The following is a 16,496-nucleotide window of genomic DNA, read 5'->3' on the forward strand; positions in this document are numbered from 1 at the left end:
CTTAGCATTCAATAAATATAAGTTATTATTACTGCCTTCTCTTTTATACTATCATTATTAAACAAGTGTCAAAAGATCCACATATATATGTACATAATATTTTAAAAATTAGTTCTTAGCTCTTTAACTTCTGGAAGGGTCAGTGTCCCTAAAGGCATTAAAAACCACCTATGGGGGAAGGGGAGGAGGGGAGGGATAAAAACCTACCTAACAGATAAAATGAACATTATCTGGGTGATGGGCACATTAATAGCCCTGACTTAGGCAATATAAAAGCTACTCATGTAACAAAAACATTTGTACCTCCTTAACACTTTGAAAATAAAAAACAAAAACCCTATAGTATATTTATTATATTATGACTACTAAACAAACCATAGCCTCCAGTCTGTCCTACATGTACGATAAATTATTTCCTAAAACTTTGCTAGGATTATGTCACTCTCCTAAAGCAAATTTATCAGTGGCACTTAACAGCCTAACAAACAAAGATGATTCTTCAATATAGCTCAACAATCAAGGCTCAACACAAATCTACCTTTCTAGAACTGTAACTCACTCTTCACCTACACAAAATTTCTGTTGCAACCACTATAGTTTTAAATACTTTCTCATCTATGTGCCTTGGCCCATATCTCAGCTAGAATGTTTACCTTCCCCATTTATTCCCATCAAAATTCTGCATGTTTTCAAGCATTTTCAAAGTAGTTTAAAATCTACCCCCTTTGAAAATTCCCTTTATTACAGCAGCCAGAAGCAAGCTCTTCCTCCCTTAACCCCTTGAAGAACTAGGTAATACTATAATTTCTACATTATAAGTATGTTTATTATCTCCCCTGCTAGATTGAATTAAGACCTTCTTAGAGAAAGGAAATATGCTATCACTAAAACAACTATCACTTATTGAGCATATATGCCAGTCATTTTTTAAAGTTTATTTTTCACAATAGGTCTGGGAGGTTGGTGTCGTTATCACTATTTTATAAATGAAGAAATCAAGGCTCATGAATATTAAGAAATGTACCTGAAGTCACATAGCTGATAAGCAGCAAAACAAGCTTACTTTCCCCAGCATGTTACACGAAACATAAGATGTGGAATGAACAGTTACGACTCTGGTAGGGGAAAGGTTGTCAACTAAGTTTGGAGGATCAACAAAGTTAAATCACTGTTTTTACTAAAGGGCTTCTCAAAGCTGATGTGTTTTATAAATTTCCAAAGGGTATATATTTCCCAAACATATTTGGAGACAAAATCCTTTTATCAAGGACCATCAGCCTCATAGGATTAGTGCTCCATGAAACTCACTTCAGGAAATGTGGCAATTTGTTCTGTTATTTTTGCACAGGCCTTTGTACATAGTATGCACTCAAAACACATTTCTTGAAAAAAATGTACTCCTCATGTTAAAGTAATGTATAATTTCATTCCTCTTACAGTAGGAGGTCTTAAATGTAATAATTAATCCACAAAACAATACTAAAATTTTTAATTAATTTTATTAGATAGACTAAAAAGATGAAGAAAAATTTCTACCTGTGCTTTTATGATATGCATGAATCTTGACATCAATTCAGGACATTCAAGGAGAAAGTGAAAGTGGTCAAATATAATTTTGGGATTTCTAAAAGAAAAATATATTTTGTTTAAATGGACAGGAAGGATGACTAGCATTAACTGAAATGCAAATTCAGATATATAGATACTGAAACAGAAGAAAAACACAATAATCTATACCTGCTTTCACTTGTTATTGGCATATTTTGAATAGTAACAGAAATAACATTTTTTCTGTTGAGATGAAACTTTAAGTAAAGAGAGGAAAGGCTACCAGGGCAATCGAATCTTAGAAAGCCTTACCTGTTAACAAAGCATTTTAAAACTTCATCATGTTTGCAGACAAATTCAATGAAACGGGGTGAAGTCATTCTGTAGGGGGTAAAAAAAAAGAAAAAAACAGTTATATAGACAAGTTTGTGATATAGCAAATTTGATATGTATTGAATGGATTGGCTTCTAAACCAAAAAGAATTTAAGTTTGGAAATTCTTAATAAATTTAAGAAACCTGAGGCATGCCTAGTAAACTTGTAAAATGAGATAATACATATATTGTAACTTCTCATCAACAGATGGTATCAAGTAACTTTTTAAAAACTCTTGAAATTTTGCAAATCTCTGCTATATACATTTCAAATACATAATTAAGAGATCTTTTACAAGGTGACATTCACCACTCTACCTAGTAATAACGTATATATATATCATTTGCTTAAAATTTAAATATTTTGTACTAGATCTAGATTAGCACAAGGAGTATCCTACAATAAAGATGAACAGAATCTAAAATCAACAAATTATTATTTGTTGTTACTGAAATTACAAAAATATCATTGCTTTTCTTCACCTATCAGAGAAAAAAATAAGCCAAAACTTTCTTACCCTGGAGGCATCTGACAAGAACAGCACATGTAAAAAGCTTGAATGACAGCACTTAGCCGGTTAGCTGTCATAGAAATAACATCCTGACAATCTGCACTGGCTTCCTGTTTCCCTGCAAGAGCATCTGGTTTAGATTCCCCTGTGCCAGTGGACAGATTTTCATAGCTCCCAGGTCCTGGAGGTTCAAATGGAGGAATGGAAGTAGCATCTTGATCTTGGCCTTTTTGTTTCAGTAAAATAGAAGAGATATCTGTTGAGTTCTTTTTGTTTTTCATCAATTCTGTAGCTATTAAAACTAGCCATTCATCTAATGAGTGCCAAAGCAATTCCAGAGGCTATGGGAAAAAAGAAAAGTATTTTCTAACATCATTCTTAGAAAATTACAACAGGATAAAAAAAGTTCACACAACCAAATATTATTAATATAAAAGCGAAAATTTCTATCTTCCCAAGTTAATGTGACAGTAATGTCTAAAGGTAAGTACCAAAAATACATAAATGTCATATAAATGATAATTTCTTCACTTACAGCAAAAATTTAATTTGTATCTATGTATTCCTTGGAATAAAAACGTAAAACTAAAATCTAACAAAAAACTCATAAGCAATCTTTCTTCTTTTAATTTTCAAATATTTAGTTTTAAAAGCACACATTACTTCTGTATTTATAATCACTCTAACATTTACTGTATTAATATGATAAATGTCAACAATTTTCAATTAAATAAAAGTCTTTTTCAATTAAAAAATGAGAATTCCTAAAAACCTAATAAACAGTTTAGTTTACTGTGTTCCTTTCTTTACACGTAATTCTTAGAATTTTGATAATTTATGACAAGAAATTATAAAATGTGGCACATTTATGCATATTCCTACATACATATATATGAGTACACATACATAAGCCATCTCTAATAGTAATTTTTAAAACAAGGAATATAATTATCAAACCTCTATCAAAATACTGACTAGCAAATTCTTAATTCCAAGTAATGATTAACAGGGCTTTTTTTTTTAAAAAAAAAAAAAACAAAGGTAGAGGTGGGAGAGTAAACTGTTGCTTACCCCTACACAATTTAAAATATTCCTATTTTATTTATTTGAGAATAATGAAATGTCTTCTGTAAATTAATAGCAAATGATATTTTGTTTTTTAAATATGTTATCACAAAGGCTACAACAGGACCAAATACTAAAGAAGATGAAATATAAACATGATCTCAAATAATTAATCATTTTTAAAACAAGCAGAAATTCAAATGCACAACTACTACTAAAAGACCTGGAAGAATATTCAAGTGAAGATTAACAGTTCAAAAGGAGGGTAAAGGTTAAACGGTGCTTCATCCTATACTTTTAACATTTTAAATACTTCTATTGAGAATTAATGTAAAAGTTAATTTTACTTTTTGAATCTTACATGATCACAGAATGCTACAAACTAGACCATGTACATCAGAAAGACCCACCTTTAAAATATTTCAATGAAAGAAATAATCTTACTTTTAAAGACCATTATGGGAAGAGGACATATACCATATCTGGCACCTTAGAAAATGCTTAAACAACTTGTTATGCCAGGAAATTCTTTCCAATTATCTAACAAATGCCTCCACTTCATCTTCAGCCTTTCTTCAGATTTCTACAACCTTCTCTTTTTGAGAATATTTTACTTATGTAATTTGCAAATAATTAAATCACCCCAGGTCTTCATTTACACATTAAACCAAAAAGCAAAAAACAAAACAAAACCACCACCACTAGGATCAACAAAAACCTAGTTCACTCACTCAACAAAGAATTAGTGGGTATGCTCTAGGTAGGCAGGTTAAGCACAGTGTTTCTCTTTTTAAGAGAAACTAATTATACTCTCTTTGAGAGTGAAATGAGCACTCCTCTCACCACAAAGAGGGCTTTTCCATAGTTAGGCACAACAGTTAGAAGATTAGAGGTCCCTGATCTGCTTAAAAAAGGGCAAGAAGCACCAGCTGCCATAAACCCTGAGAGGAAACCTTCACAGAAAATGTCTTAAAATTACAATCATGATACAACTTTGAAGCTAGTTTCTCTTCATGAGCAAAACATTGAACCTGCTATAGAAGAGGAAAAAGAACTTTCTATGTCAGAAAAACTATTTAGCTTTATATCAGAAAATGAACTTCCCACACAGAAAGAACAGGTGGTGATGTAAAGTACTTGAAATAAACAAAAAAGGAATCGGACTCTAAATGAGAAAGGATAAAAGCTAGAAAATCCAACACACTGGATGGAGATGAAGCCTAGGGCAAGACAGGACACATGCTGAACATGCAGATGAGCACTGAGTTTAAATCTGCAGCAATCCTATTTTCAAATACTGACAGTGTATAAAAATTAAAGGCGAATTTTGAATAATGCAGAAATAATATCAAAGAAAAGAATGAATCTGTGTAAAAATGACAGTGATAAAGACTGAAAAGCTAAAGTTTTCAATAAAGGAACACAGCAAAACATTAAAAGAGAATGCGGGGAAAAAAGCAGCAGCAAACTATGTTGGGCCTTTCTTTACTTTTCTCTTTTTTCTCACCTTTTCTGTTTTCAATCACACACATACTAAAACTAAATCCTAGTTTCAGTGACTTTACCTAGGGAGTTGTCTCTGAGGATCTATTCAGAAAATTCATTCTTCAATCACAAAAAACGAATACTGTGAAAATAACTTTAATTTCTAACAGTAGCAGCAGCCACAGACAAAAAAATTAAATTTTAAAAATTAAAAATAAACCATTGCATACCATATCTAGGATGCTTTCTACATTCATAAATAAAGATACATTAAATAAGATATAAAACTATATATATCAATGGTTACTGAACAATGAGTCAACTACTTTGGAAAATATTAGCAGGTTTTTGGCACTGTGAAAATACTGCTTTATTTCATATTATCAATAATATGAACCTTACCACAGAATTATATTCCACATATAGTAACAATGATATGCCAATCATGTATGATTTATAAATATTTTAAGTTACATTTCAAAACTACAACATACAATACCAAACTTGGACAATTTTTATAAATTTCAAGATGTGTCAAACTAAGGAAGAAATCTGGCAGGAAAGCATTACTAACTTAACTTCATTAATAGTACCTTGAAATCCTGTTTGTCTGACTATTCTCAATTTGATAATGTCAAATATAACAACCCAAAAGATAAGATCCTAAAGTTAAAAGTTTCATAATCTTTCTTTACTTCCAAGTTTTCCAAATTACAAGTCTATGAAACCATTAATAGTCACAGCTGACAATTCACACAAAAAAAGAGCACATCAAGATTCAGAAAGCCTAAATTGTCTTCCCATGTTCACCCTGCTTCAATAATAAAAATGACCTCCTTCAAATACTCCAAAGTTCCCAAGGCCCTAGATAAAAATCTCTTAACACTGAAAGAATGGCTAAGTGTTAAGACTAACTTAAAGAACTTCTAAAATAAATCAGAAAACTAATAACAGGATGTTAAACAATTTCACCTACTAAAAACACATGGCCTATAAACCCACTCATTCTTAATGGAAAACCCATTAGTTAATTCTAACAATAAAGTGACATGTTAGAGTACCTAGTTAATGAAATGGAAAGTAGGGATCAATCAACATTTTGCTACTTTAGACAAAATGTGGTAAGAATTAAAATGGTATTTCCAGTCTAACATTGCAGCAACTCAGCAAATAGTAAAGATTTTTACAACTTGAATCACCCAACAATGAACAGGAGACCTTATACTGATGAATAACAATGTACAGTTTCTATTTTTATCCTTATGAGTAGGAGAGCAGATCACTTTGCCATTTCCCAACGATTCTAAATTTAATTCATGAAACTGGACGGAAAGAGACTAATAAACCCCTTAAGAGTTAACACTTGTTAATGTTCTTAAAAATTAGCCGAGTTTTGGAATAAGAATGTTTTACCAAAATGAAAGTTCAAAATTTAAGAGAAAGTAAGTGCCCTGAGGCAAAAGTAGTTGTCACTGATGCAGAAAATGATACCTAAAAAAATGCAATAAAGATACTAACAAATTAAAACAAACAAGAAAAAAGGAACTTTATATATCATTTATATATGACAAAACATAAAGTCTGGATTCTATTTTTTTAAAAAAGCTAAAGAGAAAAAACAGTGATGTCCTTTTCTAACCTGTTAAGTCTGTACTGACTGCCTAGACAGAAAAGTAACATTTAAATCAAGCATTAAATGACTAGAGAGAGTCTACTTAGCACATACTTATTTTCTGATATCATTAGCAAGTAGGCAGCAGATTAAAATTTTAACAAAAATATCAGACAATAGTAAATATAATCTAACTCAATTTGCATAAAAGTGACCATATCTATGCCTAATTTGATTTGCTATTCATCATTATAGAGGAGTAGTAAGGACGAGTAGAAAGTCAAATCAGGGATAGATTCAGTCACTAACAGAGTGAGCCACGCCAGAACACATTAAGAACAACATGTGCTGTGAACGTTTGAGCAGTAAAACTCACTTAAAACAACATTGACAAAAAAGTAGGTCAATAATGTACATTTTATAAAGACAGCTAAATTGTCACTCCTAACTAGTGTTCAAGGAAGTGGTATGTGAAAAGACAAAATTTGAATCACAAAAAGATGCATAACTTTGTTCTTCCAGGAGATGGCACAATAAGGAAAAAAAATGAACAGGGAAAAAATACACACATATATAGCTGAAAATTTTCCTACACTGATTTTAAAAAAGAGTAAAACAAACAGATGGCCAAAAAGACTATCATACCAATTCTAGGTATTAAAGAATCTACTAGTGTCAAAATTCTTGCCAATCATTTATTTTTAAGTATCTGCCCAAAATCTTTTACGTAAGAAAAGAATCATTTAGCATAGATCATTAACTTAGCTTTGAATTTTACAGACAGTAAAGCTGTCAACCCCTAACTAGTTTTCAAGAAAGTGGCCTATAACTTTTATACTTTTTGGATAGATAACCTACACTTATACTCAAGAGACTTTAAAGAAATATAAGTCTTCATGAACCCTAAAGCAAATTTTATACTATGAAAATCTTTTTTAAAAATTACCTTAAAAGGTAATGATAAAGTTATTAAATTACACATTTTCCCAAAATATGAGTTATTTAAAAACATGTCACCAAGAAAACATTAACAATAGCAATTATAGCCTTATTCTTTTTGTTTACTTCATAAAATTATAATTTAACATGAATAGCAACACTGCCATGGGTTTTATGTGGAATCATTCCTCCAAGTATTCCATCCATATGTGCAGCTAAAGCAATATTTTAAGAAAATAATCTCAGTGATTCTTCCTTCAAGTGATCCCAGGAATTGTTAGTAAACCTAATAAATGAAAGTAACCTTACTTTAAAAACATATACACAGACACACACCTAACATACACACACGATAATAAAATCTAAATAAAAACTGGATGTTTTCTTTCCTTCCTAATAAGAAATATTTTTTTTAAAGTATGATGGCTGCATATTACATTTAAAAACTATAATTCAATAAAATTAAATTTAAACACTAAATATGTCTACCCTTAGAATAAAACATTAATGGAATAAAAATCTTATCTGTAAGAAAAAATATAGAAAGCTCACCAATTAAGACTTGCTGTTGATTAGACAGAGTTGAAAGGAGAAAAGTGTGCCTAGCTTAAAAAGTGATATGGGTATAAACCAAACTTACGTCCTGTTCATGAGGTTTCTGATTAATGAATGCATGCTTTGTCAAATTCATCTCTTTTACGTCTATCTTCCTAACAACGTCATATACTTTTCTGACCTTGAACACCTGGCTTCTTGGAGTTTTATTCCCATTGTAGCCCATGTCGATTCCATTACTAGGAGAGGATGGACCAATTCGAAAGACGTGACAAAATATTCTCACAATCCTTAAAAGGCTCTTCATTTGAGCATCATAATTGCTAGATAGGCTGAAAAAAAAAGTTAAAGTATGAACAGATTAGATGGAGTAAAACAAATTACATCTTAAAACACTTATTTTAAAACATTTTCATCCCACTGGCCATCTGTTTTATAACATAACTAGAATAAAATTCCTATCATGATATGAGATAGAATGGTTTAACAGAAAGTTACCAAATATACATTATTTGAATTAATATGAATGAATTAGTAATTTTTAAGCAACCAGAGTATAACATGATCAAAGTATAAAATATAAAGAAAATCACCCCTACAGAATAGCTGCTTTCTTGAGACACCAACGTCAAGGCAATCCCCAACTGCCACTTCCAAAAGTATAATTGTTAATTAAACTGAGTCTTTAAAACTCAATATATTTCACAGAGAAGCAATGGTATAAATGATATGTTCTTAAGCCAATCCACAACTCAACTGTTTTAACTAAGAGGCTGAACTAAACACTCTGCTATTATAACCATAACCCCACATCCCCTTCCTACCCTAGAATAGTAATCAATTGTCCACCTAGAGAATATTCACAAATTGAATGATTTTAAAGTTACTATCTGCAACAGGGTTATTCACTATATAATGGCTTGACTTATGACTCTACATAAATATAGAAAATATAACCCACCATGAAAAAAAAGACTAAAATTCAATTAACACTAAGTTATACTAAATACAACATAAACTAACTTTAACAAATCAGAAAGCCTTTCAGAATCCTACAGTACCTTGGCATTGGTCATCGTCATGAATATAACCATTACTCTTCCACAGAGAAACTATACAAGCTAGGCTAAATTTGTACTGAATCTAATAACACATCTTTAAACAAATTTTTTGTAGTTGTTCAGGGGGTGGTTTTATTTTGAAATATCTCTAACATCTATTATCTTATATTAAAATGTTACACAAAAGCAGAGTAAAGAGTTGTATAAACTTTTAGGTAGAATGGCATGATTGTCTTTGTATGAACTTAATTATCAAAAGTTTACTCTCTTTTCCCCTATGTATATTTTACCCAGTTCACTGAAATTTTCCTCTATAACACTTTTAGATATCCTTTAAAATTAAAAAAATAAGGATTACTTTATACAGCTATTCTGTACCCTTAATTAAAAATAAAAATTTTTTAAATAAAAAAATTAAAAACAAATAAGGATTAGTAAGGTGGAAATAGCAAGTACCTATTTTCCATGTATTTCAGTTTGATAAGTGCCAAATTAAAGGACATTTTCAATTCTGGGGACAAGTGAACCAAAATTTCTTGATATTTTCACTTCAATATTCATTGTTTTCTCATTCTAAGAATTATTAAATTGTTTTAAAAAATAGTCCTTAAAAATTAGCTCTCAGCTACCAGTGTTACTAAAATATAACGGCTAGTGCCATTCATACTATATTTGACTGGGACGGCTATAGAAAAACCTTTTTTTGCTTCAGGAACTTTGAATCAAATGTGCATAGAATCATTAATTTAGCTTGCACTGATTTTTACATATTTGTCTTTAGGAAATGTTCCTAATTTTGTATCATAAGATTGTTGACATTGACAAAATAGAAATGTGGTTTAGTTGTAACTATTTCCTTCTTTTACTATGTTGCAGCTCAAAAGTTAACTACAATGACTCTCAAATTTCATGAGAAAAGAGTGAGTTTGATTTCCCTGTGCAAAATTACCACATATAAAAATATTTGTTTTAAATATCTGATCTAGGGACTATTTCATGAGTTATCTTGCTTTAAGGTACAAAGTATTTTCTTAAACAATGGAATCTAAATGTCATCATCGATTAATAAGTGTCTAATAATTATATTACTTTATCCAGTTGAATCTTCTTCCAAGCTGAATCAACTGGTCTAAAAAATGTCATTTTCTCACTTTCCAATCAGTGAAATGTCTCTTTTGTATTATACAAAAGATCATAAAACTTAAACTTCATCATACCCTTCTCTGGGTGATCGTGAAATGATCATTTCCTCCAAAGCTCCCATGTCTCAATATAAAAGTTTAAAAATTGAGTTTCCTAACTCAAAGCCCTATCAATGTACTTATCTTTGGTTTATATAAAAGTATACTCTTATTCAGTGTCTTATTTAGCAGATAGCTGTAATTTCTCTGTTCATTTGCACATTGATAACTATCTTTACCTTCAATCACAAATACATAGAAAGGAAAATAACTCTCATTTCAATACAAATACAACATGATATGCAAAAGGACCCTCAGTAAATGTTTATTGTCTTTAGAATCAGTTAGAAAATAGGTTGCCCATTTTTCCAAAAGTATGCTGGATAACATCTCAGTCATCACTAGTTAATATATATTTGAATCAATTATTTTCTTAGTGAAAACTTCCATTAAAATAGGTGGCCAAAATTACCCCACACTGGGGGTCAAGAAATATAAAATGATTCACCAGTAAACAAAAGGGAGATAATCTGCAAAAATACCATTATTTTTATGTTTATAAATCGACCGGGGGAAATAATTTGTATTTGAGATCCTCTTAAGAACTTACCTTGGTAACAGTAAAATAAATTCTAACACAATACTAATAACCAATACTCACCACCCAAAAAAGATATAGTTACAGGCCAAAAACGGCAATAACAACAGATTCTATAAAACATTTAAAAGGTGGCATCATAAGTGGTGCAATAGTACAGTTTAGCAGAGTAGTTTTAAAACTTATTTTGGCCATGGATCCCTTTCTCCTACCCTGTTTCTCTTGTTCCACTAATTTCCTTGTCATATTTGGAAGCTAGATTGGAACTCAGAATCTGCTCTTTATTAGTGAGGGTATGAATCCTGATTTATTTACCAACTTGGCAAATCATTTAACTTCAAATTTTTTTAATGTAAAATAGGGATAATATCTAAATCACAGTTATTGTGAGTTTTAAATGAAATAATGTATTTGAATGTTCCATAGCTTAGTACCTGCTTAATAAGTGATAAAAGTAAACTTAAAAAAAATAGATATATAAAGACATAAAAGTTTTCTGATTACTATGGAAGTGAAGACAATAGGACAAAGATTTAAGAAGAAATAACAAGTTTTCTAATATAGGAAAACAGGTTAATTGGTATTATAAGGTTATTTAAAATAATCATCTCCACCATTTTCCACTTAATAATCATCGTCTCCTACCAAGTGCCAGACACTTTGCTTGGCATTTTAAGGCATCTTATTTCATTCTCCCAACTCATTAAGATATTTAATACCATTTTCAAACAAAATGGAATAAAAATCCAATAAAATCCTGACTAGACTGTAAATTCAACATAGGGAGAGACCTTGTCTGTTTTATTCATGGCTTAGTGGACAGCAGGCACAGATGGCTTAGGGAACAGCAGGCACTCAAAAATACATATTAGATGAATGGGTGGATGATGAAGGGAAACTCCAAAAAGTTAGTTTCTATGATCACACAGTAAATGGTGATGTGTGGATTTAAGCCTAAGTCTGGCTGACTCCAGAGCCCATGCTTTTAATTAGCATGTCTGAATCTTAGAAAGGCTTCATCAAATAAAAGGATTACTGGGAGTGACTAAATAAAAGCAAAGCATTATAGAAAGCTGGAATTGAATGAATCTTAGAAGACAGAGTCTAAAAGTAGTCTCAGAGGCAGAAATAGAATTTTTAAAATGAGCAAATGGGATACTGAATATAATTGCTGAAGAAAGACTAAATGTTTAAAAGAACACAAGAAGGTGATCTTGGTACCATGAAGAATAAGGAACCTAACAAAGGGTCTTTTAAGTAAATAGTACAGAATGTGATTCTGAAGTATACAAAAAGTCCCAAAGAAGACTTAAACATAGGCTAACATAATGAATTTGATAATGCAACTGATTTACAGACGTGGCATGGTGTTGGAAGGAAAAACTTCAGTCACAACCACAGAGGTTGGGGAAGATCATGACCTGTCAATGTATTAAGAGCAGAAGTGATTAGTAAAAAGAATAATACAAAGGGGAAATCATCCAAATTAGAGGTGGTCATATTTGTAAGCTAAAAAATAACAATACATTAACCGTTTCTCAAAGGCTGCTTGCTTCTACTTGGAGTGGCTAACCACATAGAAAGAAGTATACCGCAGGAAAATGCTATATATATATAAATTCAAGTATTAATAATATAAAAGCATGAACTCCATGGACTTAGTGATGAGCCATTAAAACCAGAGAATCTTTTGGAAAGAAAAAAGAACTGAACTGAGGGGGACAGTTCAGGGAGAAAATTTAATGAGTCATGAGGGTATACTGAAAGGCTAAACAGTAGCTTGTACTTAGTTTTATAAATAAGGACTGAGATTCCTGAACTTTCTTGATTCTTCTTCATGTACATCTCCTTAACATGATTGTCTAAGTAATTACATTAGCTTTTCATAAAATTTCACAAAATTCTAGGCACACAGGCTGAAATTCATTTGAAGTATGCTCTATCTTTAGTCTCTTTAATAAGAGTTTATTACCCTGGTCATTTTAAACAAAACAAACCATGATAAGTCAGCAAATTTTTATAACATCTTACCACTGACAAAAGGCATCCCACAGAATAAACTATTCAGGAGATGAAGCTGATAGATACTGCTATCTATTGATTTGCTTTCATTTTGAAACACTTACCTAAGCAGTTTATGACCATTTGTTGTAGCAACTTCAGCCAGGCTTGTTAGAATCTTCAGGTACTGGCTTTCACTTTGCTGAGACAAATGTTCCAGAACTTGCCGTAACTAAATTTTTTACAAATAAAAAAAATGCAATTACATAGTAATCCATTAAATTTTATCCAAAAATTAAGTACCTATTAGTTTCATAAGTATCTTGAAACCAATTAGCTGAAATGAAGTCCTTTACAGTTATTTTGCCTTGCATAAATTTAAAAGCTAATATAGAGAAAAGATGAATTAAAATCTTTGCTCAAAATCACCCAGGGGAAAAAAAAAAATACAGATAGGATAAAAAAAATCACCCAGTATACTTATGGAAATTCAATTATAAACTTCTAAAATTGAAGAGAATTTTAAACTCTGCAATTTTTCTAACAGTAGAGCTATTATAAATACAAAGCTCAGTAAACTAGTGATTACCAATCATAACATGATATTGATCTTCAGATTCTTTTCTTCTTCCCATGGGGAATACTCTAATTATATTAAGGAGAGATCAGGGCCGGGTGCAGTGGCTCATGCCTATAATCCTAGCACTCTGGGAGGCCGAGGCAGGAGGATCATTTGAACTCAGGAGTTTGAGACCAGCCTGAGCAAGAGCAAGACCCCATCTCTACTAAAAATAGAAAGAAATTAGCTGGACAACTAAAAGTAAATAGAAAAAATTACCCAGGCATGGAGGCGCATGCCTGTAGTCCCAGCTACTAGGGGGGGGGGAGGGGGGGAGGAGCTGAGGCAGGAGGATTGCCCAGGAGTTTGAGGTTGCCGTGAGCTAGGCTGATGCCACAGCACTCTAGCTCAGGCAACAGAGTGAGACTCTGTCTCAGAAAAAAAAAAAAAAAAAGGAGTGATCAAAGACCCCGAGCACAGAAGATTCACAGGGCCAAATATTAGCACAAAGTTTGTTATTATATAACTCTTATCCTATAATGCAGATAAGCAAATTTAAATTATTAAAATATGTGTAATAATAAATGGACTTAGTAAGCACATTTGTAAAATGTCATATATGCTAACCATGAATAAAGCTTGTTCATTTATAAGCCACTTGCAAAATTACATTACCATGTTTTCTCGGAGGTCTTCATTCTGTGTCATTTGAATAATAGTCTGGAAAAGCCTGGGGTGATACTGAATTAATACTTCACAAGTCTCTCCATACCCACCCTAAAAACAAGACTTAAAATTATCCAGGTTTAAAAATAAAGTCCCTTTAAAGGTCATATTATTCACAGAATAAAAATCTTTGCACCCACCCTTTCATTGAAAAAAACTGATTTTACTATTCTCAGTTTCTATTATAAAGGGCTCAGAATATGTATTTAAAAAATACCTGTACACATAAATCCAGAGGGGTTACTCCATTTTTATCTGGCAAGTATTTGGCTCCTCGTAATAGAAGAATCTGTGCTGTATCTCTCTGACCATGACTGTATAGAAACAGAAACAAATTAAAAATATAATCTCTCTAATTTAAAGTCTTTCTCTATGAATTATGGATGGTTAATATGAATCAGCAGAAGATGAACAATTTAAAAAATTAAGAAAGGAAGATCTGAACTACATCCTCAGCAATCAGGAACACTTTTCTAATGTTCAGTCATACTTTCAGTATGTGGATAAGAAAGTGACCTATTAAATCTTGGAACTGAACTTGGGTCATATTACCTACAATAAGTCACAATATTTTGGGATAAGTAACAACTACTCAGGCTTCTGCTTTATTTTTTCCTTTCGCTCACTTTCTAATCCCTTTCTCAACTCTAGCCTGACCTTCCTACCATACATATCCAAGTCTCTAGACTTTGTAATGCAAAAGAACCTCAATACTCAAAACAAGAGTACATTTTATGGCACTGTAATACTTTCCAAAAAAAAAAAAAAAAAGGAAGGAAGGAGAAAAGAAAACTGTCAAAGTAAGAGAATTGTTGGGAGGAACACGAGACAAGGTTACTGACAAAAAATACTATCTGGATTTCAACCTTCATTTTATCAACCCACTCAGTTTGGCTTCTGCTAACAGCTATTCAATCTGACCTAGAATGAACAACTCTCCTGTCCATGTGCCTCATTCTCTACAGAAGTGACATTAGTAACTACTCTTTCATATAGGACCAAGCTACTTTGGGGGTAGTAACCACTACAATCTAGGTCTCATTAAATTTACAATCCAGGCAGGGTCATTAAAGTTTAAGGCTCATTTCAAGAAATGCCCAAGGAGGTATACAATCTGGAAGAACATCTAACCAAAAACGTTACTTTGTAGATGAGAAAAGCAAGTAATCAAAGCACTGGTGAAAACAGAACTCACACCTCTGGGCTTCTAGACCAATACTCTTCCCACAATAACAATAACAAGAAGGAACGTCATTTCATGAAGAGAAAGACTACACAGATTTCTGAAGAACTTATAAAAACAAACAACATACTATTCACTCTCTTTCACAAAATGGCACTGTATGAAGAATATTTTTATAGCCAATTGGAATTAAACAGTTAAAAAATAAAATGGAGTCTTAATATGAATCTAGTGTCAGACTATCCTACATCAGTTATTACAGGCATATCGCTCTCCTAATACTTTATACTTGATCTTAGCTAAAAGGCTGAGAAGCAATCCTGATACTTTATTATAATGATTACCTTCCTTAAGGTAATCATTAGCTATAGGCTAAATGCAAAAGAGAAATAGGCCAGAACTAACTTAAGAACAATATCTAATTTACTCCAGGAAAAAAAAAGTAGGAAATCAAAACATCAAGTAAATCAGCAATCCCTCTGAAAGCAACAGTTATTAGCTTTATTAGTGTGGAGTGAGACGTCTTCATTAAGTATTATTTGTGACTAAGCTGGGAGTGTTGGTCAAGATATTGTACATTATACTACTGGTGATTACTTTATAATTTACACTGTTCTATTCTTTATCATGACAAAAAGTAAAGGCCAAGTGAAAAGTACCTAACTTGAGCTTAATTTATTTAGGGAGAGAGTGATAGCTCTGCTAGTAGCCAAGGTTCTAAGAAATCCATTTAATAAAGCTATTCTGTTCAATTTTAATGATATCTCTTTTACAGTTATTTAATATCCATGTGCCCAATCTTTCCAATTATAAACTTCTTGACAAATTTGTTCCATAGCACCAAGCATGGTAGTTGGCTCATAACATGTATTTAACACAATCAATAAACTACATTATAGGCTTTAACTTCAGATAACATTCATTTGACAAATAAAAACACTGCATTATAGAAAACAAAAGGAGACCTGAAGCACAATTTGTGTAGGATCTACCACATGACAAGCATTATGCTCAGTCCTTTGTCCAACATCTGACTTAATCCTGAAAGTTATAAAATGAGTATTCTTAAATTAAGTAAGCAGGGTCATTAACCTGAG

At 31.7% G+C, this 16,496-nt stretch overlaps 1 protein-coding gene across 6 annotated transcripts in view; it reads right to left on the reverse strand.

Annotated features, from left to right (window-relative positions):
• The window catches only part of HACE1 (HECT domain and ankyrin repeat containing E3 ubiquitin protein ligase 1), a 101,679-nt gene that overhangs the window by 44,273 nt on the left and 40,910 nt on the right, over window positions 1-16,496 (reverse strand). For 4 of the 6 annotated variants that reach the window (XM_045544090.1, XM_045544087.1, XM_045544091.1 and 1 more), the window contains 7 exons: window positions 14,434-14,530; window positions 14,166-14,267; window positions 13,057-13,163; window positions 8,176-8,422; window positions 2,441-2,775; window positions 1,861-1,929; window positions 1,537-1,624 (listed from right to left, as the gene is read on the reverse strand). In XM_045544090.1, the coding sequence (XP_045400046.1) occupies window positions 1,537-1,624; window positions 1,861-1,929; window positions 2,441-2,775; window positions 8,176-8,422; window positions 13,057-13,163; window positions 14,166-14,267; window positions 14,434-14,530 (1,045 nt within the window). The remainder of the gene's footprint in view (window positions 1-1,536; window positions 1,625-1,860; window positions 1,930-2,440; window positions 2,776-8,175; window positions 8,423-13,056; window positions 13,164-14,165; window positions 14,268-14,433; window positions 14,531-16,496) is intronic. The other 2 variants (XM_045544088.1, XM_045544092.1) reach the window with 1 other exon arrangement.

This window comes from Lemur catta, chromosome 2 (assembly GCF_020740605.2).
Source record: "Lemur catta isolate mLemCat1 chromosome 2, mLemCat1.pri, whole genome shotgun sequence".
In the NCBI taxonomy this organism is placed as follows: domain Eukaryota; kingdom Metazoa; phylum Chordata; class Mammalia; order Primates; family Lemuridae; genus Lemur; species Lemur catta.